The sequence below is a fragment of the Herpailurus yagouaroundi genome, unplaced genomic scaffold (assembly GCF_014898765.1).
Source record: "Herpailurus yagouaroundi ecotype Mexico unplaced genomic scaffold, PumYag 77, whole genome shotgun sequence".
Taxonomy (NCBI): Eukaryota; Metazoa; Chordata; class Mammalia; order Carnivora; family Felidae; genus Herpailurus; species Herpailurus yagouaroundi.
In genome coordinates, this window is record NW_024412388.1 from 87,906,122 (window position 1) to 87,932,282 (window position 26,161).

General features: G+C 35.2%; 1 protein-coding gene across 1 annotated transcript in view; it reads right to left on the reverse strand.

The window, feature by feature from the left end:
• OLFM3 (olfactomedin 3) overlaps positions 1 to 12,229 on the reverse strand; it is a 208,113-nt gene extending 195,884 nt beyond the window's left edge. Inside the window, exon 1 of the mRNA XM_040471124.1 lies at positions 11,744 to 12,229. Within this exon, the coding sequence (XP_040327058.1) occupies positions 11,744 to 11,812 (69 nt within the window). The 5' untranslated portion in view covers positions 11,813 to 12,229. The remainder of the gene's footprint in view (positions 1 to 11,743) is intronic.
• Between the last annotated feature and the right edge of the window lie 13,932 nt (positions 12,230 to 26,161).

Below are 26,161 nucleotides of genomic sequence, written 5' to 3' on the forward strand. Positions count from 1 at the left end.
CAGAAAAAGTAGGACAATCTTCCCATCTCAAAATCTTTAATTTAGTCACATCTACAAATTCTCTTTGGCAAAAGTAAGGTACCATATTCACAGTTTCTGGGGATTAGTATGTGAGGATGTTATTGCCTACCACAGTCCATACTATTTTTTTTTCTTCTTGTATTGAGCCAAATAATGAATCATAGCTCAGTAGTATAAAATATCATTGGAAGTCACAACTCAATTTAAAAAGAAATTTTCTATTTTTTTTGATTAAAAATAATCCAATTCCTTGAATACTGTCCCACTCCCCAATATTAGAAACATATGGACAAAAGTTAGCTAACCACCCATGAGTTATGTTATAAAGGAGAGTTTTCTTTTATGCAGAAATAAAATAGATGGCCTATTTCTAGTAACTCTTAGAGTCTCTTTTGTTTTAACTACTGTCAGACAATAGAAGCACAATGTCCTTCTCTCATTTATTTTTCATTAAATCTTCAAAAGCTAATATAAAGGAAACATACAAAATAAATATTAAATATTATGTAATGCTTGAGATGTGAAATTAGCTTATATATTTTACATTTATTTTTAGCTCTACATAGATGAGTAAGTTGCCATGATTTTCTCAATGATATTAAACTTTGATTTTCAACAGCAAAGTAAAAGAAGCCTAAGTTTTCTCTTTACTTTTAACAATTTGAAAGTCTATGAGCAGAAGGGAGGATGAAACAATGATGAACTAGGTTTATAAGAGATGAATGTACCCCATTTTAAGAGGACCTACCCATAAAAAAAAAGAACATTTGGCTCCACATCTTCATTTTGCACATGAGGAAACGTAAACCAAAAAATTTAGTGAGTTGTCTCAGGCCATATAACTAGACAGTTGCAAAACTGATACTAGGTCCCGGATTTTTAAATTCCTAATTTAGTACTCTATCTGTAACACCATGGACTTTCTAATTTCCTAATCATTATGTAATTTGTTTTGATTCGGTATGGTTTCTCTTTTCCTTTATTTTCATTTTATATGTTAAATTAATATTAATTAGGTTGAGTCCCTTGAGAGGTATCTTTTCCAAAATAAATGATTACAAATGGACAAAATACAATCACATTTCTATTGGGTCTCTATTTGCAAAGTTAAGATGCTAGAAAGAAAAAGGAAATTAATGATGTTTTCATTGCCTTTGCTTGCTTCTGTTTCTTCTTCCAATTCTTTTTCTTTTAGCTATATATGAATGCATTCACCTCTATGCTACATATAAGCTCATTTATGATTTTATCACGTCTTGGAGTTTTACCCTGTTTTATTTAGGACAAATATTTAGACTTGGAGTCTTTTATTGCTTTGACTGACAGGAAAGTCATTCCTGTCAGAACTAATACGGGCACCATGAGTAAATTATTGATTGATTCCGTCCACTTGATTCCTTACTCTCACATATCTTATGCCCAGTTTTGAGTCATATTACAATAGCTACTTTTTTTGGCATGAGCTTCATAAGTCTCTGTACATTTCCATCTGCTTATCCCTAGAGTGCTTTAAGGTATATATGGCAATCAAACTAGTCATTTATTCTCTGAATTTGTCTAGCATTCAGCTTGTTGTAAAAAGTAGAAGATAGCTGTAGCACAATGTAAATAATAAATGGTAAATATAATCAGAAGTCTTCAGCGGGTCTCAAGTCAGAAAATATTTGTTTGTCTATTACTACAGTGATAGGCACTAAGATTTAGTCTTCATGCCACAAAACATATGTAGATGTAAAAATACTTACCATTGGTACTAATTCCAGATAAATAATTCCCTAGGTAGCCATAGACATAGATCATTCCCAGAAGTGGTGGTGTCTTCTGTAAGTTAATATTTCACCAGTGACATTTTGGTGCCAGTGAATCAACATTTCCAATACTGATTCTCTATTTGAAGAAATCCTGCCATCTGGAATTGGTCCCTCTGGTAATGCTATTTAAATCATCATGGGATAATGCTTCTTAATCACCTTCAACTTAGTTGGAAAAATAAAAAGGATCATCTATTCAATTTGTGCCCTCCCTTTGGGGTTATCTAGATAGCTGTTTGTGCTGTTAGAACAATTTTATTATTGACAGTTATTTTCAAAGCCTTTTAACCTACAAAGTTAATTATGAAAATATCGAATATCTGATACTTTTCAGAAGTTACAATTCAGATGATTCTAATTCCACTCTATATTTGCTCTGAATCATTTAATATAATTCTGTATCATGGTATTGTGCTTATTTAGTAATATAGTACAAAGATAGAGCCAATATTCCTTTTCTTTATATGGTACTATGATAAGAATGTATAGGAAGAGAATAATATTAAGGGAGTATTTTTGATTCTTAAAAAAATAATGGAGTCCCTAAAAAGAGATGGAGAAATACCAATAATATACTAACTTATCAGATAAGGCTAAGACATTACATAAAATAAATATGGTCAAAACAATAAGTGCACATTAATATGCTCTTCCAACTTATAAGCCTATACCAATAAAATGGATGCCTATACATATATCAAGGAATAAGAAGAAATGCTAACATTACCACCAAGTGTTAGGAAACACATCAGGTAATTCACAAGAGTGTTAAGGTTGTAGCATTCCCAAGAGCTACCAAAAGTCAAAAATAGCACTGAGGATGGTGAGATAGGACAAGAAACTAATCAGAAAATTTTAAAAGACATAATCTTGCAGTATTGTTCAAGGTAAATAACTTGATATGAGTTCTGGACCTTTGAAAACAAGATTCTCAAAATTTATGTTACTTCCCTGCCCCTAATATCTTTTCTGATGAGAGCATGGATCCTAAACATTTATTATGTTCATGGCTTATTTAACCCAGAATTTTAAGTTTTTTGGTGTTCCTTGACTTCTTTTTTTCTTCATATATTTATATTTCACCTGAAGAGGCACTGTGCTAGTTGCTAGATAAGAAAGGACAAGGTAATGACCAAAACACAGCCTTCTCTCAATTATATTATAATTTAGTAGGGGAGACACAATACAATAAATACCCAGTTGGGGTGGGGGGGAAAGAAGGTGGAAAGTGTAATAAGAGTGATTAGATAGAGTGTTCTACAAATTTGGGGGGAAAAGAAATCCAGCTCAGTCTGTTTTCATTGAACACCTATTATGTGTCAGACACAGTGGGAGTGGCTATAGATGCAAAGGTGAATAAAACATGATTCTTGTGTTACAGGAGGTCTTAGTTTATCAGGATTACCTCTTCCTTCCGTGTCAGAGAAGAATTTATGGAAGACGTGACATTTGAGTTGCATCTTAAAATATAGGTAAAATTTTGACATATGGAGAAGAGGGAAAGAGCTTTCCAAGGAGAGGCAAAAGCAGGAACTCAACAGCATCTGTGATCCTCTTTCTGAACTTATTTTTATTCTTCCGAGAGCTTGTTATAAGAATGACAGAAGGCATAGCTTTGTGATATATGCTTTATAACACCTTGTTTTTAAAGCATAAAGGATAAAGTCCTTGGAAAATTCTTTTTTTTGTTCCAACAGTACTTTTGAGTATTTTTATTAGCACCATTCAAATTAGTGGCACTCTTGATAGACATGGTTTTATGTTGTTCCTGTATTTTGGAATCCTCTCTCCTCAAAAAGGTTTGCAACCTCTCATAGCAATAACAGAAATGAGTTAAATCTCACTATAGAATGGTATGCAAATATTTTTGAAACAATGCATTTCTTAAATATTAGTTTTTCATGATTAGGGTCTATCCTAAATATAAATAGTCATCCTTATCTAGTTTTACCCTTTATATTATCTACATGAATTGAACTGAGAAAAGAAAGAATCAGTTCATGAGTTACTCATGTGGACTTGCTTTGGATGCATAACATTGGAGGAAGTATTATTTAGGGGCTAATTAAGGGTCAGGTCTTTTCAAGCGCTTGGTAAAAGTCTCTATTAAGAAGAGCAGGAAGGGGCGCCTGGGTGGCGCAGTCGGTTAAGCGTCCGACTTCAGCCAGGTCACGATCTCGCGGTCCGTGAGTTCGAGCCCCGCGTCAGGCTCTGGGCTGATGGCTCGGAGCCTGGAGCCTGCTTCCGATTCTGTGTCTCCCTCTCTCTCTGCCCCTCCCCCGTTCATGCTCTGTCTCTCTCTCTGTCCCAAAAATAAATAAACGTTGAAAAAAAAATTAAAAAAAGAGCAGGAAACTAAGTATAAACATAGGGACCGAGGAAAGCATCCAAGAGAAAAGAGCAGAGAAATTGTGTTCATAAAAGTTGGCATTTCTCCATGACTGCTATGGTCTGAATGTTTGTGTACTTCCTACCCAAATTGTTGATATCCTAATGTCTGGTGCAATCGTATTAAGAGGTAGGACCTTTGGCAGGTGAACAGGTCATCAAGGGGGAAGCCTTCATGAATGAGATTAGTGCCCTCATAAAAGAGATTCACTGAGGGGACAGTGAAAAGGCACCAGCTATGAACCAGGAAAATGACCTTTGCCAAAACTTCACCATGCTGGTAGCTTGGTTTTGGACTTCCCTAATTGCGGTTGTTAATAAACTCCCCAGTCTGTGATCTTTTGTTAGTGTAGCCTGAAAGGGCTAAAACAATGACTTTCTGCCCTGAACATTTTTAGGCTGAGTAACTTGGTAACGTCTCTTTCTAAACCTTCTTTCTTTAATATTTTCAAATCATAGAGAAAGTTTAAACTAGTTTATTATTGGTATACTTTGCAAAGTCACAAGAGCCCTACACTTTTTATGCTGGTCAAAGAAATCAGTTTTATCAGCTGATCTTTGTTTAAAAATAGTCATCCTCTCTGTGATCCACTCTCCACGATTAGTTTAAAAGCTCTTTTCTGGATGTCGTTTGTCTCCGATATTATGGAACCACTCTCCATGTCTTATATTTTTTTCTAATAAATTTATAAGAGGCACCCTTTGGGATAGAAGTATGATGTAAATTTTTAAGGTGATATGTTGAAATTGGAGCTTTGACCAAAATTATAGGCTGGTTGTGAGAAATTCTTCTGATCATATGAAAACATGGCATTCACTTTTCTGAAAGCTGAGAAGGAATAGCAAGAAAGAAGGACCAGGAGAGGTCCTTTGCTATTATAATCTTAGTATATGGTACAAAAGTCTTTAGATCTGGTTATAGGTTGAATGGTTTTATGAAATATTTATTTAGAGACTTACAGTTTTATCTATATAAATATATAAATGATATATATATATATATAATTATATATATAATTAATGATGGTATAAATTCTATTGCAATTCCATCTTTTCTGCACTTGAGAAAACTGAGCTTAAGAGAAGGTAAGTGTCTCACTGAAATGTTGCACAGTTAGGCCTTAAAATCAGTTCTTAAGATGTCATGTCCAGCTTGCCCTTTTATATTGAATTAATTGGGTATACAACTTAAAAAATTATACTGGAAAATTACCATGAAAATATTAGTTTCATAGGAAATCTCCTTCAAAGTTTTTAATTGGTAAGTGGTATAGACTGAGTAAATGGATGAGTAATTTCAAGATCCTTTTGTAGATTTAAACCTGGGATCTAGGTAGCGAATGTTTAAATAGCTTTTGATATTACTTTAATATTTTAATTCTGTGAAATAATCTGTTCACATATATGCACACATATTGACACAAATGTGCAGATGATCCCCCAAACTCACTGTCCTATCAACTAACCTGCAAAGACAACTGTCTGGTTTTGTATCTCCTCTATTACTCTCACTGATGCCAAATGTTTTTTTTTTTTTTAATTTATTTAAATCGAAGTTAGTTAACATACAGTGTAGTATTGGTTTCAGAAGTAGAATCCAGTGATTTATCACATACATACAACACCCAGTGCTCATCCCAACAAGTACCCTCCTTAATGCCCTTCACTCATTTAGCTCATCTCCCACCAACCTCCCGTCTAGCAACCCTCAGTTTGTTCTCTATAGTTAAGAGTCTCCTATGGTTTGCCTGCCTGTTTCTTGATGCCAATTGTTTTAAGGTAAAATGTGACTAATACCTTAGTAAATCAAATGCCAAGTCTTAGCTTTATCCAACCTCATTTTTTCTTTATATATATTATCAGTACAAAAATCAAGATTTTTCTAATAATTGCCAGCCTAAAATCCTCAAGGATGTTCCTGCTTGGGAAAAGTCAGCAATGAATATGCAGGAACTTTTATAAGTAGCCTTCCCAAATACCTCCCTGTATGAGTAATTCCTTTCATATGAGAATAAGTTTTTACTTTGCTTTTCACTAGAGAATTCTTCATTAAATAAAAGAGATGAAGCAGGAAACATGTTGGCTTTCAAAGACACTAGCAGTCTTGACAGGTGAGCCCACTTTGCTGGGATGGTGAATGTGGGACAGGAGGGAAGGAGAGGGCGGTGCAGAAGAAGCAGAAAACTGAAGGCTTTGAATGCCAAACCCAGAAGACGAAAACTTCGTGATATTATCTAGGCAGGCTGGTCCCCAGATCTCACAAAGTTTATGATCTTAGAAGCTATAACCTGCAAAATAATTCGCTAATTTTTAATGATCAAATATTATTAAATAACATACTGCATTCTGTTTGGGCCGCTATAACAAAAAGTACTCCACTGAGTAGCTTATAAACATAGTTATTTCTCTCAGCCCTGGAGGCTGGAAGTTTAAGATCTGGGTGCCAGAATGCTCAGGTGGGGGCCCTCTTCCAGGATGCAGACATCTTTTTGTATCCTCACACAGAGCTCTCTCTCTGGGACCTCCTATATCATAAATCTCATTTATGAAGACTCCATCTTCAGGACCTAATTACTTCCCCAAAGCTGCAAATCTTAACATCATCACCTTGGGTATTAGGTTTCAATATATGAAATGGAGACACAAACATGCCAAAAGCATAGCATAGAGTCATTCTAGAATTTAACAAAGAAGTTTTCAGAACACGTAGGCTTCACATTTTACAAGTGAGGGCACTAAGATCACAGCTCCCTCAACATCGTTCATATATATATATATATATATGTATGTATGTATATGTATACACACACACATGCACATACACACACAAACACACACACATATATGTATAATTTTTTAAGAGTGTAATTGTAAAATTACATGGGATAGAATTTTAAAAGAAAAAGGAAACAGTACCACTTTAACCTTTCCAAATTGCCAAGAGAATGAGAAAGAATATTTACTTTCTTTAAAATAAAAGTGTAATTGGGTTAAGGATGCCAAAACTTTATCAGGGTTTACCCGTGTGTAATGACAGGTTTTTGCCAAATGCCATTGATCCATAATGTCTGTGCTAACTTGAGTGGGTCCTCTTGTATAGAGACTGTGTCTGGTATACAGGAACTACAGGAGAAGACAGATTTTTTTTTTAATTTTTTTTCAACGTTTATTTATTTTTGGGATAGAGAGAGACAGAGCATGAATGGGGGAGGGGCAGAGAGAGAGGGAGACACAGAATCGGAAACAGGCTCCAGGCTCCGAGCCATCAGCCCAGAGCCCGACGCGGGGCTCGAACTCCCGGACCGCGAGATCGTGACCTGGCTGAAGTCGGACGCTTAACCGACTGCGCCACCCAGGCGCCCCAAGAGAAGACAGATTTTTAAGTTGGATTTTACAGCAGATTTATCTCAGCTTATTTCTCTTGTTTTTGCTTTTTATTAATATCATTTGAAAGTTCAAAGAACAAGAACTGTCACTAGATTTATGTACAAAACCACCTCTAGCCAATGTAGGTCTTTGATGATTTTCTTTAGCAGTACCAAAATGCAAAGACACTTATCCATGGTGTATTACATTATGAAGTATTAAAAATTTAATTATTGAAATTATCTTAGTATTCATCATCTTTATGTGGCTTTAAAGCAACCATATTATTTAATGCAAGAGTTCTAAGTGGCTGGCTTGTCTTGGACAGAAAGAACAGTTTGGTGCTGAAGATTATTGCTGAATCATTGTTACATTTTATGTCTGTAGTGTGAGCAAGCACCATGGTGATAAGTTCTTTTATGTATTTCTACGTAAGAAGATAGTGAATGTTTTCTCAATCTAAGTGTGCCAGGGCGTTTGCCAGTATATTTATCATACAAGTATGACTGCTTTAAAGTTCAACAGTCGCTGCAATGTGTGCCTATGCCCATGTCACCTCTTTTGAACTGTTCGCCAAGTATCTGACTTTGGTAAAAAATGTTCTGTTTAAAACCTGCACGGCCACAGTTATACCTTCCTTTCTTCCTGGTTCATCATTGCAGAGCAGAGAAATTCATGGTTCTGATTCACAGGAATAACTATTTTGTTACAATGTTCAAATCATGGTCTGCTAAAAATCTTCTCCTAAAAGAAAAAGAGTTTCACTCTCCTACTATCAAGGTCATTACTGAACTCATGTGTTTAGTTTAAAAGCACAGAGATGCCATCTAGCAGCCATTCTCAGGAATTTCCTGTACTGAAATAGTCCTTTCTCTATAAAACTAAGTAGTAATTGAATTCCTACAAGCTTTCACTCTTATTTTCAATTTACTTATTAAATGAATGATGGTTTGGCACATTGCCTATAATTCAGGCACTCCATTACAAATAAAATTAATTTTTCTTAAAATAGGCAAAGTAATATACTTCTGAGTTTTTCTAAATGGAACTAGAAACTTGTTAATAAGATTTTAATTAAGAAAACATAGTTCTCATAATTTTCCTGAGAGGAAAATTGGTAATCTATGTAAAAATACAAATAATTAATTAGTGGTAAAATGACTTCCTCTGCTGAAAGAAAATACTAAATTTGCCAATTATGATATATTAAATGAGAGAAAAGAAAGTACATACTGAAAGTTAATCCATTCTATGAATATAGAAGTTTGGGCTTTTTTTTTTTAATTTAAAAATAAAATTGACTTTCAAGTAACTTATCTTGCCATAAGATGGCGATACTTAAGCACCTTATAAAATGCCATATAAGGTCTGGAAGTTTCAATCTCAGGAAAAATGATCATAAACCTAAATGTTATATAGTCTTCCATGAAATGGAATTGGCACTGTTGGTAGAAAGCCTTTTTGTTTTTAGATAAATTAGTATACAAGGATCACTAAGATTTACATTTCTAATATTTGGTATATGTGGCAATCCTGTACCTGAAAAAATGTATTCAATTTTAAGAGCTCTTATTTTGCCAATTTCTGTGCATACTGGGTAATTATACAGATGTTTACTATAAAGTGTGGTTATACAGAGGAATATGTGAATGCATTTATTTAAAAATGTGATTATGAAGTATATCAGTTCTAGCAAATTAGTATGTTAAAAACAGCTGCTTTGAATTTGTGTATATTTAAATGCCACCACTTAATTATTGCTTATTGTCCAAAAACTGTGATCTTATATGCTTCTGTATTATTGGGTTTTATTTCAATTTCACCATACATAATTTATATTATGAATGATAATTTTATTATCTAAACCCTTAAGTAGTTAATGCAATAAACAAAATTTGTGAAAATTCCTAGTTCATAATCTAATTGACAATTATTTTGAGAATTCAGTAGTACCATTTGTGATTTGGTTGGGAGGGATGCTATAGTTTGGTGACCAACAACAGTTTGCTAAAACATACAAAAGTAGCTTTTATTCATTTTTTTAAAGCAAATTTTGTCTACTAGTCCAAAAGCATTTTAGACCTTAAAATCACTTGCTATGAATCTTTTAATATTTTCTATAATGTCATATGTGGTGTAGAACAAACTATCATCTGTTCTTTGCACACTTTATTGTAGTATCTAGAATCTGAAAAGGACAATTTGAAAAGTTAATGTATACCTTTCTTTCCCTGGATTTCTCAGCTCACTTGTACCAAATAGCCCCAGTTAAGTCTAAAGCAAAAGTTTTATACTGTTGAATACACACAAATAAACTTGTCAATACTAGAAAAGATCATATTGACTAAAATGGGTCATTTATTTGGGGACTTGATCTCTGTATTTGATAGCTCTTTATTGTTTTTATATATTGAATTTGGGTAAGATGGGGTTCAAGAATTGAAGATATTTATGCACTAAAGATATCAGACAAATCACACATGTAGTTGTTAGTATAGCTCTACATTTCTGAATTCATTTTAAAGAATGACAAATTCACTTTACGTGATTTTTTTCTGCAGTAACTCAGGAATTGGCTTTGCTTTTTAAAAATGTTTTACGGAAAATATTCCAAAAGAGATATACAACAGAATATGTTCAAAAGTGGTAACCAATATAATAGAATGAGAGTGGTAGAATGAGTCACTATACATCCAGAGGCAATCAATCAATCAATCAATCAATCAATCAATAAATAAAAAAAATCATCACATTTTACCTGGATGTAAAATGCTTTTAAGCTACCCCTTAGTATGTAAAATACTCTATTATGATCATTAAGATGGCATTCAAACACTGTGTGAAGATGTCACAGTGACAATATCAGCACAACCATAGCTTAAAATAAAATTCTCATCAGATCTCTCTAAATATGAAAAGTGCACATAAATAACTACAAGTGTGTATGATATGATTCTAAGTTTTCACTATATACTATATTAGGCCTAGAAATATTCTGTCAACCACAGTATTAGATCATGCTTGGTTACATCTTAGTTGTATGTATCCAAATATGAAAAGAAACTTCATTTCTCTGCACTGCACAGCTAATGTAAAGCTTTAAAAATAACTTTGCAATATTCCAAAATGCAGCTTCCAATGGTTTTGTAACATGGTATCACTTTTTCTGTTTAGTCAAAGTGCTCTTGACAGGCTAAATAAGAAAAATGATTTAAAAAATTCTATCTCTTACTCTTTTTGCCAGATGCCTTATCTCTTATTCCAGATAATTGTGATTTTCTTAGAATGCTTGAGCTTTCAAATTATCTCACTTTATCGTCAAGACATTTCTCTTACACAGCTAAAAATATTTCTATATTTTTCTACCTTTTTATCAAAAGAGCTTAGCGTTCGCTTTAATTACCAGTTACTGGATAATTTTCGGAGTTCAAGATCTTTGAGACAACTCATCCTTCCTACTGCCCTCCCTAGTTTGGTAGGGTTCTCACTTCCTGTTTCTTAACACTGGTAATCAGAACTTCCTCAGTGCTTCGTAATTTTCTTAATAAAAAGAAAGAAGCAAATAAACACAAGCCCCTTTCACGAACGCCTCTCAGCCATGGCAGAGTGTAGCTCTGCTGCTCTGCTGTGTGTGTTACAAGCAGCATCCTAAATGTTTTGGGCACAAACCGCAGCACGTCTGCGATGGGAGTATTATTGACCAGGATCAGCTGGAAAACGCTTTTCTGCTTTCAACAAAGAAACAGTGCACCATCTCCTAATACATGTTTACAAATTGCATTGTTTCAACTGCTAACTCATTTGCATTGCCCGTCCGACTTCAGAAGAGAACATTAAGCACTGGGATACGGAATAAGCTAAATTCCCCCCGAGAACCGCATAGCCCTCTGCCCCTACACATTATATTCCGCGCCTGGTCCCTCTCCCCTCCCCCCCCCCCCCCCCCTTGCCTGGACTCTACCTTGAGCTATTCCTCCGGTAGTTCACCTTGTTATCTTACAAGCAGTAGGGATAAGCCAGACACAAGATAGCTGGAAGAGCTGTCTTTCGACTCTCTCTTGGGGCCCCCCCCCCCCCGTTGGGATATTTATTTGCATTTTTGGTCGGTTTGTTACATATTGCACATTTATTTCAAACAAGTTAAATATTGCCCATACCTTGGAAGGATCTAATCCAGCAAGCAAAGACAGCAGCAGGAGATTGAGTAGGTTAGACGTCGCCTGCATTCTGATCTGGGTTTTTGCCCTCTCTTTACTCTTTTATGTAGCCACTCCACTCTCACTGCGGAGACCTTTCCCTCGTCAGTTGCACTTTCTGCCTGCCAGTCAGAGCAGAGTAGAGACAGAGGCGGTGGCAGGAACAGGAGCAAGAGCAGCAGCAGAGGTAGCAGTAGCTTCGGTAGCAGTAGCGGCAGCAGCGGCAGCCGCCCTGGGGGGCGATCATTCCGCAGGCATTCTCAGAGCTGGGAGTCCGCGCGAGCTCAAGAGGGTGGGTTGGGCTGCAGTGGGCGCTGACCGAGGTGCTGAAGCTCCTCCAACCCGCGCCCTAGTTTACCCTCTCTCCCGCTGCTGTCTAGCCAGCCCACCTCAAAAGTTTTGACCCAAGAAAAAGATAAAGGGAGTAACTGCTGAGAGAGGTGTGGAGACCTGGGCAACGGATATGACATCACTACAGCTCCTGGGGGCTTGGGGGTATATGTTGCTGGGAATTTATTAACCAAACAAGGATTGACTCTCGCGCTCCAGTTCAGCATTTGGTGGCAACTTGAGCTGCAAAGAAGTAAAGAGTCAGCTAGATAGGATTATGAAACAAATAGTGTCTGGAACCTTCTGCTGTCATTGTCAGAGGACTTGATAGCGTATTTAGCGCTTTAAACAAAGTTTGCAGTGCAGACTATCAATGTGAATTTTCTGTTCAAGGCACCCAGCCTGTGGCTATTATATATGCATATTTACACCGTCATTTATAAATAGCCTATTGAAGTAATCTAGTTAGGTATTAATGAGTATTTTTCTGTCTAGGACTTTTGATCATCTAAAGATACTGTGCATAAATAAAGAAGCTTTCTTTTTTATCAAAAATGGGATATTCCATTAGTGACCTCTGCTTCCAAGACACAGCTGAAATCTCTTCTCTTCACACACAGCCATACCCAGAAATATAATTTCCCTGTCAATCTGGCGTGTGTTTATGCCCAAGGAAGAATTCAGTGATGGATGGACAGTGGGAAGGGGAAAGTGATTATTTCTAAGCTTCTAAATACTTCTGTTTCCCTGAGCTCAAGAAACAGGGTAGAATAACTGCCTCACAAGAGCAAGAAAGGGTAAATAACAAACTCTCTCATACACTTCTTGTCGCTTAACTATACTTAGGCAGCTTCTTTTGTTTGAAACCAGAAAAAAGTGTTTGCCGTAAGGTGAAAAGTGGGGAGGGGTTGGCACCCACCTTGAAATCTCCTTCTCACACAGTTATACCTCCTTGGGTTATGTCTTTTGTTGATTTTTCTAGAAATGTTATTTCCTAAGTATTAAAATATGTGAACTGATATGGCCACTGCTTAAAAAAAAAAAAAAAAAAGATAAATCGTTTGACATATTGGATACATACTGTGTACAAAATCTCTATCAATCTTTTACTGAAAAGTCTTCATATTTTAATATAATAAATCTAAATTAGGATTCATATGTCTTGGAAAGTTATAGTCCCTAAGGATTTATGTCATGTATTGCCTCTATTTTTATCCTGATATTATGAATATGGATACACGTGTATGTCATTACTTGAGGTTTCTTTTTCCCTTATGAAATATAAATAACAAGAAGAAATGTAAATTTGAAAACTCCTTTTGAATAGATAGATCATGCATATAAAAGGGATTGAAGAATAAGAGAAAGAAGGTAGAATTATCGAGGGCTATTAGTTTAACTATAACCCTAGCAATCATAATCACAGTTGGAAATTCCCATTATTTCCTACCAGAAACAGAAATCAGAAATCAGAAATTTCCTTTTGAGGTGAATAGATAAAACTGTAGAGTTACATCTGACACCCTTTGGGATAACTTTCTAGAACATATTTGGGTTCTTTTTTTTCTCTTTTTAAACTTGTTTCTTAACCTAATGTGTATCTTCTATCTATCCATCCATCCATCTGGGATAAATCAGCATAGATTATGTTTTTCAATGATTCATACATAAAAATTACTGGAAATTTTATTCTGTATCCATTTCTAAACATTTCAGATCATTGCACAATTTGAAAATGAACTTGCAGAGGTATAGTAGATGTGTGGCTGGCTATATTAGTGCATTTGTATTACCTATACTAAATACAACATAATTATTTATTTTTATGTATACTCCTCTCTCTTTTCAGAATATCTTCTACCATCTTGTCCACCTCCACCTCTCACACACAGTGCAGCATGCTTATTTGAATATGAGGGCTGTGTTTAACAGACACATAAAAAAGTAATATGAATTCATAATCCTCATAAACATAAGATCAACATCTATTCTTTTAATGATTTTTTTTAAGAAAGATAAAAATTGTTTTGATCCCATACATGGTTCACGCTATTAATAATGATTGGACCAAAACTCTTAAATGGGCACATTTTTTTACCCTTTAAGTCTCAATTTTTCTATATTTCATGGCACTGGAAGATCATTTATAACAAGGAGTTAAAACAAATTCTATGACATTTTGTCAGAAAAAAAATAGGAGAGAAGATGGTAACAAGTAAGAAATGAAAGGCAATTATGTTACAAATGAAAACAGATGATCTTAGCATACTTTCAACACACTTTGGTATAAGAAAAGCTTAGCCATTTGTAGAGAACAATCAAATTTGGTAACAAAACAAAAACTTTATTAAACATGCCAATGAAAAGCAAAAGCTGTGTCTAATGCCCAGCACAAACGCACCAATACTCTAGCACTTCTCTCTCTCTTTAAAACAAACTAAAATTAGCTTTTCCAAAAGAATTCTGACTATTGTTTTTCATCACGTGTTTTATAGTAAAACCCCCTTACAATATATTTTCATAAAATCGATTTGATGACATTGTAGGTCATATCATAGCTTATCTACACATAGCAATTTACACAGAATTTCTCCCTGAAAAATGAAAGTCCATGAAGCTCTTCATATCTTGTGTCTACATTAGCTATTCAAGAGTTCTGTAATGGAAAGGAAATGGTATGTCTACTTTTGTCTTCACAGTACCTTCATGTTGGTTACTATAACTTAAACTGGTAACCAAAACTTAGAACAAAGTGATAAAATAGGCATAGCATAGATGTAGAAACTTTACATCTTTTGCTACATGCATTAGAAGATATTTGATATTTATGTATCTAATTAAAGTCAGCCGTCTATGCCTAAAATGGGTACAAAATTCCTTTGAAATTTATAAATCACTACAGAAATTTTAACCAGTACTGTCTATAGAAGCATGCGTAAAAATAAGCTTATATGAAATTGTGTACATGTATAATACCTAGAACAAAAATGTAACATTTTAAACATTTATACCCAATATTTCAAAAGTAAGTTTTAATTATATAATATTGTTGGCTTTTTTGTATATTTTCTTTTGTATGATATGCTTGTATGGTGTGCTGCTTCCATATACGTTATACTACGTAAGCATTCCAGAGATGCTTCATTTTGTTAAAAGAAATGCCGTTACCTATTTTGACTTTAACCTATTATTTAACATTGATGGACTTAGGTCTTTTAGAGAAATGCAAAGAACTATCCAATAGGTTATAGAAACCTTCGAGAAAATTTTCACCTTTATTAGATAAAGGAAATAGTCTTTGATTCTTTTTCTAATGTATTTGATCTACAAAAGTACTGCCACACTTTGTTTGCCCTCTTCTATTCTCTCTTGAGGTGACTTTTCTCTCTTGCTTGCTGTCAAGCCATTTTCATCCAGATCCTCTGTCTCTCCTAACTACCCTACCTAAAATAACACCACAATCATTCTCTATTTGTTATTTTCTATTAGGTAGATTATTTACTGTCTCTTTTATTATAATATATTTAATAAAAGGTCTTTGATATTCTGTTCTAATCTAATCATCTAGAGTACTGCCTGGCACCTGATAGTCACTTAATCAATAATGATTTAATGAATGAATGAATGAGTGAATTTCTGACCCTAATTCCTTCATGCCTAATATTTATATGCCCAAGCTTTGCTAGATGTCACTAACTTGATTTCTTCTGGGCACCTCAAACTCAATATTTCAAATCAGTATTTTTCCTGAATTGTATTAGCTTGTAGCACAATTTTCTCTATGTTGCAAAGCAACAAGCACTCAGTACTTCAAAAATTCTGTTAATTTTTTCTCCATATTTTCCTCCATAATATCTGTACATTTATACCACTTATTGATTCATACCTAAGTCAGGAGCTCATTTTCTATCTTCTAAATTATTATAGTGGTTTCCTTCCCTTTCTTTATCATCAGTATTTCTTTACTTCTACTTTGAACCTAAAATTTATTATCCACACAGGACCTGAGATGGTTGATTTAAAGACTAATTTGACCAAGTTACTTCTCATATTAAAGGCCTTCAATGTCTTCCTATCTTCTACATGACCAAGTCTGGACTCTTTAAACTGGTTTATCCAGGGCCCTGCATGATATGACAGTCTTCTCTTTCTCTTCAGTCTTTCTCTTCAGTCTTTGTTCTAACCATTGTCTACTAATAATTTGAATGCAGTAAAGTTTTAATGCTTGTAGGTCCCTTGATAGTGTTCTATCCTCTGCCATTAATAGCTTTTCTTTTGTTTGAATGATCCTTTCCCTGCTTTGAAACAACATTTATTTATTTTGAGAGAGAGAGAGACAGTGTGAATGAGCAGGGGAGGGGCAGAGGAGGAGAGGGAATTCCAAGCAGGCTCCACATTGTCAGTGCGGAGCCTGATGCGGGGCTCCATCTCATGAACCATAAGATCGTGACCTGACCTGAAATCAAGAGTTGGACACTTCACCAACTGAGCCACCCAGGTGCCCCTCTTTTTCTGCGTTTTTTTTTAAGTTTATTTATTTTTGAGAGAGAGAGAGAGAGAGAGAGAGCAAGAGAGAGAGAGGCAGAGTGTCAGCAGGGGAGGGGCAGAGAGAGAGGAAGACACAGAATCCAAAGCAGGCTCCAGGGTCTGGGCTGTCAGCACAGAGGGTGATGTGGGGCTCAAACCCATGAACCGTGAGATCATGACCTGAGCTGAAGTCAGAGGCTCAAATAACTGAGCCACCCAGGCGTCCCAATGCTTTTAAGTTTCATTTAAAATGTCATTTCAACTATGGGGTGCCTGGGTGGCTCAGTGGGTTAAGTGTCTGACTTCGGCCCAGGTCATCATGTCATGGTTGGTGAGTTAGAGCCCCATGTCAGTCTCTGTGCTGACAGTTCAGAGCCTGGAGCCTGTTTCAGATTCTGTGTCTCCCTCTCTGCTCCTCCCCTTCTTGTGCTCTGTCTCTGTCTGTCTCTCTGTCTCTCAAAAATAAACATTAAAAGAATTCTAAAAAAATAAAAAAATACAATATATATGAAAAGATGTTCAACTTCACTAGTAAACAGAAAAATGAAATTTAAAAAATGAGATAAAATTTCACATTCCTAAATTTGGAAAAAAATGTAAGAATCTGAAAACATTAAGTTTTATTTGCCATGTGGCAAAATGTAGTGCTCATATTCTGCTAATGGAAAGCAATTTAGAGAATAAATAGGAAAATAAATAATGTAAGGTTAAAAAGGTACATAGCCTGTGAGACAGAACTTGTAATACTCTCTATATATACTTTAGAGAACGTATCATACATATGCCTAAGGACTATTTAGATGCCTTTTGCAGAACTGATGGTAATAGGGAAATTAGAGAAACTGTCTAAATGTTTCTCAGTAGGAAAAGAAGAAATAAAATATTATATATCCATTTCTAAAATAAATGGACTTGGTTTAAATACATCAACATAATAAGAGGATAAAATAAAGTTGAAATTATATGTCAAGATGATGCAATTTATATAAATAAAACATGCAAAATAATACTACCATCATTTGTAGACACTAATAAATAAAAATAAGGTGGTTTGGAAAATAAATATAGGCATGATTGCTGGTGCCCCTGGGAATAGAGGGAAATAATATAATTTTCAACATTATTAGTACTGTTTGATTTCTTTTATGTATGTTACACACATGAACTATAATACATTAACATATTAATACTGGATGTGGACTTCTCTGTATTTTTTTTTAACATTTTCAAAGTAAATGTATGGAGAAAGCAGAATTAAATTTGTACGTATTACATAAGAGTAAGTGTCAGGAGCCTTAGGGCACGATCTTCTTAAACAATAATCTTGTGAAATTTGTAAGTACCATTGGGAAAATATATAGCAGTCATTAACTTTCAGGCGACTAGAATTTCCAAACATCACACATACCAGTTTTCCATTTAGAAGTGATTTTTTATGTGTTAGAATCTGAGGTCATCCAGTGTTGCTGAAGAAGGACTGTACTATGCTAATAACATTACAAGCCACCACATGCAAATAAATACCTTAGGGAAAGTGCATTCTAAGATCTTTTTTCGTTCTCTGACGACCTATTTTCAGGCTGCTGTGTGAAGGAGGATGCTTCCTTTTTTCATCTTAGCCATGATCTTTAAGTAGCAAGAAGTGGGTTTTCTTTTTTTTTCTTTCTTTCTTCTTTTTTTTTTTTTTTTTTTTTTTTTGTTTTGTCTACGACTAACCAGTAACTACTTTAGGCAAAAGATTAGTTAGTAGGGGTAAAGGTCTAGTAGACTAAGGTGGCAGAAAATATGACGGTGATACCTTCTGTGGATATGAATTTCTAATTAGTTATTTTCTTAGGCATCGCTTTTGGGTTTTTTGTTTGTTTTTGGTGCGCCTCTGGACTTTGGAGAGTGGCATTCCGCTATAATGAACTACTGCATCTAGTTAAGTGTTTTACTTACTATGACATTGATTAGGGGAAAAACTGATTTCCAGAAGGAATATTCAAAGTATGTAGCAAATGTATGTTGCAGATATGTTGAACCTTTAGTTACTGGTGCCTGCAGATATCCTAGGAGTTGGTGGGAAAGACAAAGGTCCAGGTGAAAGTACTGACTCAGTCCTATATGTGGAGTGTCTTGTAGGGAAATCCAGGTATTTTTGTCAAGATATTCAGTTATTAATTATGACTCTGTATATGTAATATTTATATTATTCAATACTAATTGATTTATATACACTATTATTATATCTTTATACATTATATATACCAATTAGTCCCCTGTTGATTAATTTGTAAGGAAGTATAATAAAACCCAGCCATTTTGTAACAAGCACGGCTCCAAAATTTCAACTGCAAAGTTGAATCAACTGCAAAGTATCCATCATTTTGGGGTTTAGAAAATAGCAGATATAAACCTGCTGTAGGGGACATGAGCTAAGAGCCAGTGATTTCATATTCAAATTTGCATTTTATGTCAGTATTTCAACAGCTGATGGGCCTTACCAGTGTACTTGTGGTACATTCCAGGATGAATATTGATTAGTCCTGCTAATTCTCATCTCCTTGCATTTCCATGAGGAAGGAGTTTACTAGAGAAACATTTCTGTTCTTTGTGCCTCCCCTCATTCACTTATCATTATGGAAGGAAGAAGAGAATATCTGATTACTGAATTTGGGAAATACCACTGGTCATTATTATTTAAACCCCTTCCTCTGTTTTTTTGCCTTTGATATTTGTCTTTGGTATCTGATATATATCATATGTGTGTGTGTGTATATATAAAATTTATATTATGTGTATATTTTATGTATATGTATAATGTATTACATGTATATATGTATATATAATATGGATATGTATACTATGAATTTTGTGTTTATTTATTTTGTTAAATATTCAGAGACTTTAAAGACTTAAGCCCCAAAAGGATCAACTGAGGTGAAATATAGTGTCTCTGCACTTGACTATACAGTGTGCCAATAAAATTATAGTTTTTGCAGTAATCAAACCGTTTAATAGTGCTACAGTGACTTGGCTTAATGAAGATAACATTTTTAGCCCTGTCTCCAGTGAGACCATAATCTTCCCCCTCTTCAGAGCTACTCCTTTGGTAGAACAGAGGGAGCAGTGAGGGCCACAAGGAGATGCACAGATAAGCAATCAGATAAGGACAACTTTCTGTTATGATAGTTAACCAGGGATGTCTATATAGAAGGAGGTGTTAGAAGAAAGCAGTAGTTAAGGTCTCTGCCTCTTAAAGTTCAAACAGAATAAATAGAGAAGAAATTAAGAGTTATATGAAATTAAACTATGGTACAGGGACATCTTACAATGCATTCTTACATGGGATTAGAACATCAGGAAACACAATGGTGATCTGCTAAACCTATGGAGAAAAGAAAGAAAAAAACCCAGCAAAAATATGAATCAGCTGCTTTTAAGCATTTCCTACATGCTGGGGCATTGTGCTAAACCTTTAGAAGGATTATTTGACATCATCTTCACAAAAACCATTGAAAGAGATTTTGTTTTAGTTAGCGTTTTACACATGAGGGATCTGAGCCACAGAGAAAGTTTTTGGTTTAACCATGATCACACATTTAGTAATTGAAGGAGTCAGTGTTGAAGTCAAGTAATCTAATTCCATAAACTTTACATTTCTACCTTCATTTGACTGCCTTAGATTCACAATGTACTAGAAGAGTGACACGTATGTCTCTTTCTTCACTATTTCTTAGTTAATTCCTTAATGCATCAGCATCAGAATTATTTAAGAGGTTTTTTAAAAGAGCAGATTCCTCAGCTTTACCCAAGTCCTTCTGACTTGGAATCTCTGTTTTTGTTTTTTTGTTTTTTTTTTTAACAAATTTCCTACATACTGAACATGCATACTAATAATTGAGAAACATTTAAGCGACTTCTGACTAAAGGTTCCAATATATCTAATGAAACTATTGTTACAATTCAGATTTATATTATTAGTATTTGGAGGAGTAATTAAGTATACCAAATAGAATGGTGCTATCATAAAACTGAGTTCCAGCAACTTCATGTAATCCTACTTTGCTTTTACAAGTCCTCTATGTGTATACACACACAAAGTTCTTTTGAAATTTTTTTAAGTTACATGACTGTAAATTATCCAAGGAGACAGAGACAGAGTAAAAATATGTCCTTCTCCTGCTAATAGATTTCTTTTTTTTTTCTCTTTGATCCTACAGGGGAAGAAAAAAATTACACATCCATTTTAATTGGTTGTCTTTTTACATGCAGGTCTTTTATGAAAGTCATCTTTATCTATATTTTAGAAACAAAATACCAGATTATGTCAAATATTTTTTCACAAGTGTTGGGATGAGGAATAGGTTGGAAGCTCTACTTGGAAAAGAGCTAATGAAACAGGAGACACTTTGAAATTCAATTCTTATTATGTATTTCTAGAACCTGACTTTCGTTCCTTGCAACTATATTTTTGCTTTTCAAAAATTCTGTTCCTCAGATGAGCCTTAGTACAAGAAAAGGATTAGAAAGTCTTGAGAGAGAAAATCATAACAAGGGTCAACCGGAAGGTCAAGAGAAAGGAGAGAGAAGGAAAAAAAATTCCTTTAGTGCTGTAGGTGGCTACCAGCACATTTTAGTGCCCATTCATTACCAGGAAGTAAATGGAGGCAAAAATTGAGCCATCAGCACAAGTTACTGTCCCAGGTCTTTCGGGGATCTGCATGGAGGACCTAATCCATAGTTTACTGAATATCTGGTGTTTGCTAACATGTTCAATCAATGAGATTTATTTAAATTAAATAATACAAATAAGTGTATAGGACCAGACATTGGAGCTTGATGAATGAATGGTACAGCAACAGAGAATACGCATTTCTTGCTTTGCTGAAGAGAGTATAATAGTAAAATTGATATGCAAACTAAATCTGTCCAAACCAATCCCAATAATCAGTGGGGAAATGTTTTGTTTTCCTGTGGCTTCTAAACACTTTTGTCAAACATTAAAACTTTCTTACTGTTGGCTGTACCTGTGCAGAGAAATAAAAATGTAGTAAAACTAATAAATACTTTACTAAAATTTAAAAAAAAAACATTGAAAATTAAAGCGTCTTGTTTCTATAAAAATCATTATTATTTTTTTTTTATTTTTTTTTTAAATTTTTTTTTTCAACGTTTATTTATTTTTGGGACAGAGAGAGACAGAGCATGAACGGGTGAGGGGCAGAGAGAGAGGGAGACACAGAATCGGAAACAGGCTCCAGGCTCTGAGCCATCAGCCCAGAGCCCGACGCGGGGCTCGAACTCACGGAACGTGAGATCGGGACCTGGCTAAAGTCGGACGCTCAACCGACTGCGCCACCCAGGCGCCCCTATTATTTTTAAATTTATTTATTTTGAGAGAAAGAGAGCATGGGCGAGGGAGGGGCAGAAAAAGAGAGAATCCCAAGCAACTCCATACTGTAAGTGCATAGCCTAATGCTGTGCCCAATCCCAGGAACCGTGAGCTCATGACCTGAGCCAAAATCAAGAGTTGGATGGTTAACTGAGTGAGCTGCCCATGCATCCCGTTAAAAAAGTTATTGGGAGTACTTTGAATAGTGCCTACTATTTCTCTTGGTATAACATGGTAGAGAGTGAGCACCTTTGTATGCTTTGTAGGATTGCTATACTCTAAGTTTGAAATGTCTTCCAAGATTTCTGGGGGTAGTTTGCACATTTAGTGTCCTAAAATATCTCTGAGTTGCTTTAATGTGAAGTTTTCTGATGTTGTCACTTCCACTGGAAGTCTTCCTCTTTATCACAATCACTGTTTTCCTTGATGTCCTAAGTTCACTTTTACTAACTTCCCTTGGCTGCTTTTCTTTCCTTTTTTTTTTTTTTAAGTATTTTTTAACATTTATTTATTTTTGAGACAGAGAGAGACAGAGCATGAACGGGGGAGGGTCAGACAGAGAGGGAGACACAGAATCTGAAACAGACTCCAGGATCTGAGCTGTCAGCACAGGGCCTGACACGGGGCTCAGACTCACGGACCATGGGATCATGACCTGAGCTGAAGTCAGACACTTAACCGCCTGAGCCACCCGGGCGCCCCCCTTGGCTGCTTTTCTAAAGTCTTTTGAACCATGATGGTGTCAACATTGCCACAATCAGATATACTTTGGATTTGAACTTCACTTCTAGTGTTTTCACTCTTCATTGCTACACGTTCAGCTCTACTAGCCAGTTCCTTTTTTTGATTACTCATTTTATTTTTTTTTTCAACATTTATTTATTTTTGGGACAGAGAGAGACAGAGCATGAACGGGGGAGGGGCAGAGAGAGAGGGAGACACAGAATCGGAAACAGGCTCCAGGCTCTGAGCCATCAGCCCAGAGCCTGACGTGGGGCTCGAACTCCCGGACCGCGAGATCGTGGCCTGGCTGAAGTCGGACGCTTAACCGACTGCGCCACCCAGGCGCCCCTGATTACTCATTTTAAAAACGTGAGTTTATCACTTGGAAAAAGGGAGGCAGCACAATTACACTTTTTGCTGAGAACTGAATAGGAGATAGACAGTAACCAGTCATTGATAGACTTTGAAAAAAAGTGATGTGAGTAGTCGTTAATCCTGATGCCCATCTTTTGTGTACGTAGTGATTTGTGGACTAAAGAGTCATAATCAAATTGAACTTCATGTAATTACCCAGAGGTATAACAACATAGTAAATGAAATTTGAGCCATGTTTTTGGACTAGTGTTATTTAAACCATGGTAATTAATTTGTACACATAGAGCTATGCAAAGACAGGACTACCTGTACTGTGCACATTCCTTAAAAATTGAAATTCGTAAACAAAGTAATTCATCTAGAAATGTTTAAATATGTTTAAGATATATAGTGAAAGAATAAAGATAACAATGTTAAAGGGTGTTTTTCCCTTTTTATGCTCTTTCTCTCCCACTTTTACCTCCATCAGGTTGTCATGAATTTTTTTATATATAATTTTTTTTTAAGTTTACTTATTTATTTTGAGAGACAGGGAAAGAGAGAGGCACAGACAAATTCCCAGGCAGGCTCTGTGCCATCAGCACAGATGCAGGGTTCAAACTCATGAATGCTGAGATCATGACCTGAGCTGAGATCAAGAGTTGGATGCTGAAACAACTGAGCCACCCAGGCACCCTGAAAAGAGGGTTTTGATAGAGAAGATAAAGAAGGGAGGGCTTTGTTAACATAATAATCTGCCAAATTTAAGCCATATGATAGAGGTTTATTGTCTACATGTACACTCCACTTTATAAAGAAGTTAAAGCCCCTTTCTGAAATGAGAACTACTGGTAACCTTGAAAAACATACATAACATGTATTAACAGTGGAGGTGATAATGCCCCAAGGAGGTAAAATTTGGCTTTGGGAGGAAGAAAAAAATTAAAAATTAGGTAATACAATGTATCATGTATTACCTCTAAAGCTCTAAAGCTCAATCTTACATGACAAAATCTTATTCCTTAGTACTTAACTACATTCATTAATTAATACCTTAATTAACTTAAATTTTTCTCTTAGGAAAGTAAAAATGAAAAGGTTGAGGAACATAGAGCTGTGGCCAAGCTTAAAACCTGAAGGGTCTTGTAGGCTTTGTAGAGTTGGAACTAGAAAAAAGGGTAAAGTGAATTTTAAAAAGACTAAGCTAGATTAAGAAAAAACAAGTCAAGAAGGCATCGTTGGTCATCTCTTTGAGCTCTACTCCATATAAACTTGAAGGGGAGAATAAAGAAGTGTTAGTACTATTTGAACCCTGGATGTTTCTTGGACTAATTAATAGAAAGGTTGTGTTTTTTTTTTTTTTTTTCATAATAAACTGTATCTGAAAGCTTTATCAGATATTGAGGGAGTTAATTAAATCATCAAATAAAATATTTAAGGCACCTGGGTGGCTCAGTTGGTTAAGCGTCCGACTCTTGATTTCAGCTCAGGTCATGATCTCATGGTTCAGGGATGGATCCCTGAATTGGGCGCTGCACTGACAGCGTGGAGCCTGCTTGGGATTCTCTCTTTCCTTCTCTCTCTGTTCCTCCCCTGCTTGCATATGCGCACATGCTCTCTCTCCTCTCTCAAAATAAATAAGCAAAAATTTAAAAAATATATTTCTATTCTGTATAAAGCATTATTCTGCAGATGATACTAAGTCCCAATATTTAAAAACTATTGACTCATGTTGAGAAAACAGGACTTAAATATGAAAAATTAAATAGCATACAAAGACAAATATACCCCAGCGCTGTGCAAGATCAAACATTGAATAAGTTTTTGGTTCATAAGGGCTCTGAGTTCAGAGAAATTAAAAAATTTAATTGATCTTGAAAAGACATGACATAGGCTTTAAAAGATGTGTACCTTATGGACAAGAATTTAAAAATGGCACAGAAAGATACTAAAGCAAGCTGATTTTTAAAAATACATTTCAGGATATCATTTTATTTTTCAGAGAGAGAGAGAGAGAGAGAATATGAATGGGGGAGGGACAGAGAGAGAGGGAGACACAGAATCTGAAGCAGGCTCCAGGCTCTGAGCTGCCAGCACAGAGCCTGGCATGAGGCTCTAAGTCTCAAATTGCAAGATCATGACCTGAGCCAAAGTTGGACGCTTAACTGAGTGAGTCACCCAGGTGCCCCTCAGGATCTAGTTTTAAAAGTTTAAAAAATCAGTTTGTAAACTGCAAGTCAGTTATTGTTGAGATTAAGCTTTATAAAATTAAAGGCAACTTTCCAGTTGCCTTATAAAAAAAATCATAGGAAAGATTTCTAGTCAACCTTCCAGGTTATCTTTTCCTTTCATTGTTGTGACTATGTTATTTTACAATCCTGGAGAGATAGAAATTAATTTGTAAAAAAATTGATAGCTAAGCAAATAATTCTTGTCAATAGAAATGCAAAAATCTCTCTGGTGGAAGACCAATTGATTTTGTCTAAAAAATCCCCGTATTTTTCCATAACTAGTTTAATGGAGTGCCGGCTACTAAGTGATATTTATGTAAGTATATGAAATCATGGCTCTCATAGAAATGTAAAATAAAAATATGCCGAAAATTTTGTTTAACTCATTAATCAATAAGGGAACCAGAAAAAAAATTATAATTGATTCAAAGGAGAATCCATAGAGCAAGATACATGTACACGCCATTAGAAATCCTGAAATGAATTTGCTTAACAGGTGCAGACTTTTTCTACAGTAGGGAAAGCTAGTCAGTTGAATGTCTACCAGAGAGATTTGGTATTTCTGTGGACAAGAATCATTTGCATAGCTATCAATTTTTCTACAAATTAGTTTCTATCTCTCCAGGTTTGTAAAATAGTATAGTCAAAACAATGAAAGGGAATGATAACCTGGAAGGTTGACTAGAAATCTTTCTTATGATTCTTTTGCAAGGCAATCAGAAAGTTGCCTTTTAACTTTATAAAGCTTAATCTAAATACTAATTGACCTGTAATTTGAAACTAATTTTTTAAACTTTAAAAATTAGATCCTGAAATAATACTCCCAGAGGCAGGGCC